Source organism: Penaeus japonicus, unplaced genomic scaffold, assembly GCF_977035675.1.
Source record: "Penaeus japonicus unplaced genomic scaffold, GWHDUDI00000001_assembly GWHDUDI00000023, whole genome shotgun sequence".
NCBI classification, from domain to species: domain Eukaryota; kingdom Metazoa; phylum Arthropoda; class Malacostraca; order Decapoda; family Penaeidae; genus Penaeus; species Penaeus japonicus.
In genome coordinates, this window is record NW_028234425.1 from 1825176 (window position 1) to 1830175 (window position 5000).

General features: G+C 45.5%; 1 protein-coding gene across 7 annotated transcripts in view; it reads right to left on the minus strand.

The window, feature by feature from the left end:
* Positions 1 to 501: 501 nt before the first annotated feature.
* The window catches only part of LOC122262509 (innexin inx2), a 122164-nt gene continuing 117665 nt past the window's right edge, over positions 502 to 5000 (minus strand). For 6 of the 7 annotated variants that reach the window (XM_086550017.1, XM_086550018.1, XM_086550016.1 and 3 more), the window contains exons 2-3: positions 4113 to 4302; positions 502 to 3637 (exon numbers count right to left, since the gene is read on the minus strand). In XM_086550017.1, coding sequence (XP_086406143.1) covers positions 2515 to 3637; positions 4113 to 4302 — 1313 coding nt within the window. In that variant the 3' untranslated portion in view covers positions 502 to 2514. Of the gene's footprint in view, positions 3638 to 4112; positions 4303 to 4891; positions 4971 to 5000 lie in introns of those variants that run through there. The other variant, XM_043030506.2, reaches the window with a different exon arrangement.

A 5000-nucleotide genomic window follows, 5' to 3' on the forward strand; every position in this document is an offset into this window, starting at 1 on the left:
CTCGTCATAATAATCATTATAACATTTGTTGAAATTATTGTCCTTACTATCATCATTATCATTATCATGATTGTTAACTCTCATTATCATTATCACCAACCTTGGAATAATTATAATCATTATTAATTATATTAATATTATTGTTGTTTTTATCATCACTATTATTACTATTATCATATCTTGTTATTTTCTTTTATTTATCTTTATTTATTCATTTCATTTATTATATATTTTAATCTCAAAAAGTGGTATCCATCAGTGTTTTCCTTATGTATCAATACTTTGTTTTTAAAAGCCATCTATCGCAAGTACATCCACCTCCCTTTATCATATTTGAAATCAATTCATGTAAATGATTGTGAACTATATTGTGAATGATCTATTTTGCCATTTTCTCAAACAAATAAATACAATGCAAATAAAAAAGGAAAAAAACAGTTACGAATCCATTTTAAAAAAATCAACAGAAAACGGGAACCACAAACCAATAAAACAAACAAATCAATTCTCATATTATTCAAAAGATCGTACAAAGAACACATGAAAAAAACAACACTTAGATTCCAAATATATATATATAAAAAAATGAGAGAAAAAAAAAATAATACAAACATGCATGCACACTCCATTAATTTAACATATGGCAGCAATAAGGGAGGAAAATGTCAAAATATGAGGAATAATTACACCTTATTTCCATCCCCAGTTGCGTATCGACAAAAAAAAAGGAGATTACTTAATCCTAGAGAAATATCACAGTTGTAATATAATTGAAAGGGAATGAAAAAAGAACGGAGAACTTTAGGAATACGGTCCTCTCTCTCTCTCTCTCTCTTACAGGAGCGTGTAGAGTCATTTCGATCCAGACTTGAGATGCCTTTCAGTCTAAGTAAAAAGCGGACAAAAAGTTATATATATATATAAAAAAAAGATATGGAATTGGTCCCATAGCCAGAGCAGAAATGAATTGTCTTTTATGGATTATGAGTTCTGTTTTCTATCTTGAAAAGACTTACTAATTTTTTTTTTCATTTTTTTTTTCTTTTTTTTTTTGGAGAAGTTGGGATTCGTTGAGAGCGATTGTGTGTGTGTGTGTGTGTGTGTGTGTGTGTGTGTGTGTGTGTGTGTGTGTGTGTGTGTGTGTGTGTGTGTGTGTGTGTGTGTGTGTGTGTGTGTGTGTGTGTGTGTGTATCTGTATGTGTAAGCGCATATGCATGTACATGTGCGTAGGTGTAAGTATCTATGTTTGAGTCTATAGGCATATACGCGTGTGTGAGCGTATGCATGTGATCGTGAGACAACCGAGCCCACAGATCGCCAGCCAGGTGAAATGCGCGATAAGACTGGCGATAAGGAGATAAGAGAGAAAGCTACAGTGACTTCCATCCTTCTTCCTAAGAAGTGTGTTCCTGAATTCCCCGCCTCTCGCGTCTCTCTCTCTCGACCTTCCCTTTTCCTCCGAGTCTAAACAAAGCGAAGAGAGGTGAGAGGCGATCCTGCGTCTTTCAACATGAAATCCTGTCGGTACTACAGTGGAAAAAAAAAATATATGAGCAAAGGAGATCTCTTCTCCCTATCATCATCGAAGAATCCGTTAGTTTATACATATATAAAAATGGAAGTGTATATCAATACATAAAAATGTAGATTGGAAAATCTGTCGACGGCGCAGAAGTCTGTCGTGCCGTTGCTAATGCCTGGGAACGTGCGTCGTGGCGCCCTTGAGGAGAGGGGCGTCCCGCACTGCACACTATTTTCATTTTCCTTTTTTTTTTCTCTAAATCACTTCACGCTGACTCTAGCACCTCTGGTTCAGTCACTTGTAATAAATAAACGTTATTAAAAACTACGGTAATAACAGTTGAATACTAACTAAAAAAAGAAGAAAAAAATAGTAATGGAATTGACACAGAATTCAGCTAAGGCACTTTGTGTTCTCGTCTCTGTCACACTGGCTCGTTCTTTCTCTTCACCTTCGGCCGAGGTTTACGTCGTCGTCTCGGGCGAGGGTCCCGAGGGCGCCCGACGCCGCCCTGTCGTGGCGAGGCGCGAGATGCGTCGTGGCCCCCTCGGTCGCGCGAGAGCGTCCGGGGCGCCGGCGCCTCTAGGGTCGCGCCGCGCCCTCAGGGTTTGCGAAGGAGCCCCGAGCGCCGCAGTCGAGGACGTCGCGTGGCCCGGCGGTGAAGCGTCCGTTTTAAGGTCGTCGGCGACCGTCGCTCTTTTCAAGAGCGTTTGTTCGGCGCGGCGGCGAGGAGGGCGTCCCCGCCGGCGCTGACTCACGCCCGCCCGCCTTAGCTCGATCGTTCCCAGCTCCAGATTCTCCAAGAGAAGCCTCTTCGCGGCCTTGAAGGAGCGCGTCTCGGTGGGGCTCTCCATGGGCGCCTCAGGGACCAGGAGATAGAAAGTCCTTGACCAGGAGCGAAGACCAGCCTCGGGCAGCGCCTCGGGCAGCACCTCGTCCTATGGCAGCTTTAAATAGGAATTTCGGGCGTAGCTCTAGGGCCACGCGACTGACTATTCGATGAGGATGCTGGTATTTTTCTTGAGAAGCGGCGTCCTCTGGTCGGGATGCTGCGGGTTCCGAGACATCATCTCCGGGTTGGTGAGCAGCTGGTGGAGGTAGTCGGGATTGATGGGCGGGTCCTGCGGCACGTTGGGGCGGCGGTTCCTGAGCGTGTCCGGCTGCTTGTTGGGCGGCATCTTGTCCTTGGCGTCGGGCGCAGCCGTGGCCGGGTTGCCCGCCACCTGCTTGTTGAAGAGGTTGGGATCCGACAGCCGCGTCATGAGCTCGTAGAAGCGGGCGTGGCTCAGGTGGCCCTTGATCCTGTACAGCAGGTAGATGTCGCCGATCTTGCAGTTCTTGCAGACCTTGGACACCATCCCGCGCACGTTGTCGTTGGCGTGGGCGGGCTTGGCGGTGCGCAGCAGGTACACGCGCATGCATGGCAGCCACATGGCGAACAGGAAGATGATGTAGCAGCAGGTGATGAAGGCCAGCAGGATGAGCCACAGCCACAGGCCGAGGAAGAGCTTCTCGTAGAGCTCCATGATGGTGAGGTGGCAACCGAAAACCTCCGTTCGCTTGTTCACCAGCTGGTTCTCGGTGGAGAGCTCGCACAGCGCGAAGGGCGGGAACGTCTGGGACATGTAGTCGGTGAAGTGCTGGGGGTCCCTGTCGAACGGGTAGGCCATGAAGCCGTACTGGATGAAGCGGCCCTGCAGGATGAAGTCCAGGTACTGCATGGCGAAGACGTCGACCACGAGCGCCAACAGGTTGACCGAGAAGAACTTCCAGTAGAGGCCGTTGTGCGTCTTCAGGTTGAAGAGGATGTAGCGGGCGGCCCTCTCCACCAGCTCGCGCTCCGCCTGGTCGTAGCGGTGGGCGTTCGCGGCGAGGTCCTCCAGCAGCTTCTTGCAGCGGGCGTTGTCGAAGCTCTTGGAAACCTTCCGCGGGATGTAGTAGATGCCGGCCAGCACCAGCAGCGACCACGAGATCCAGCGGTAGAAGAGCAGGTAGCGCCTCTCCCCCTCCTCCTCCTGCACGTACGGGTACGAGAGGCAGATGTTGATGTAGTCGAGTCGGACTTGAGTCTCGGCGTTGAAGTGCGACACGCACGTTATGACGTCACGATAGTACCTGCGGGGATGGAAGTAGTTGTAAGGCGTGTCTCGCTTATTCATTTCTAATGCTACTGAGCCTTTAATGACATGGATCAACTGTTAACTGTATTTATCTAACAATATAACTGATTCAATAATATTTTCCTCAGATAAGACCACGGGAAGTAATCTTACACATCTCATTTGACTGATAACAGATAATTTAAAAAATCATGTAGTAAAGCACTGATAAAGGTGTGTGTGTGTGTAAATATCTATCTATCTATCTATATATATATATATATATATATATATATATATATATATATATATATATATATATATATACATACATACATACATACATACATACATACATATATATATATATATGCACACATGCACACACACACACAAAAACACACACACAAACACACAAAAACACACAAAAACACACAAACACACACACACACACACACAGAGCCAAGACAAACGGAGCTCCTCCTACTCACCACGAGTACCAGACGGTGAGGAACCCTCCGAGCATGATGCAGAAGGTCCACCTGTAGTGCATTCTGAGGACGAGCCCATCGCAAGTGGCGGCGCAGATCTGATTGGCTCTGCTCTTGACCACATTCAGAATACTCCCCAAGATGGATCGCAGGTCGACGCTACCCGTGCCAATGGACGGCATCCTTGCTCCTGCAGAAGGGGAGGAAGAAGGAGTTTAGAAGGGCACGGAAGGGTAGAATTGGACATTTCGGAATCAATGGTTTGGGGAGCGAACCTTGTGGCTATGAGACTTGAACCTAACTTAAGAGGTAACCTTTTGGTATGAGAACTTCTGGGATTTATTGTGGGTGGTGGTGGCAGAGGTATGGGATAAATTATGATGCTGTGGGTCAGATTAGAACAGTGATATTGATGATAGAATGTTTGGTAGTTATCGTCGCAGAAGTGTAATGCTATCAGCAATATGATGAAAGTAATTTCTGTAATAAGAATAATTACGTTATGCGAGTAATTATAATGATGGTAATCCAAGTAACAAACCCTTCGGTGCACAGTCAAAAGTTTCATGAAAATCGGATTTCATTTTCAGAATAAACCTGCAGATAAAATCCATGGAAGTTTCTAAACTGTTGTTTCGTATATCATCTTATGGAGAGTGTGGCTCCCTGTCCGCATATCAGTACCAATGCTAGCATTAATAATAAAGATTATAATGACCACTGATATACCACAAACCCCCTAGAACAGCATCTAAACACAAGCCTTTTCCAAAACCTACCAGAAATAATCCCAAGAAAAAATCAGTGTAGAACCGCCGTATGTTTGTAAACTCTACACTATTTTCTCTCTCTCTCTCTCTCTCACTCTCACTCTCTCTCTCTCCTCTA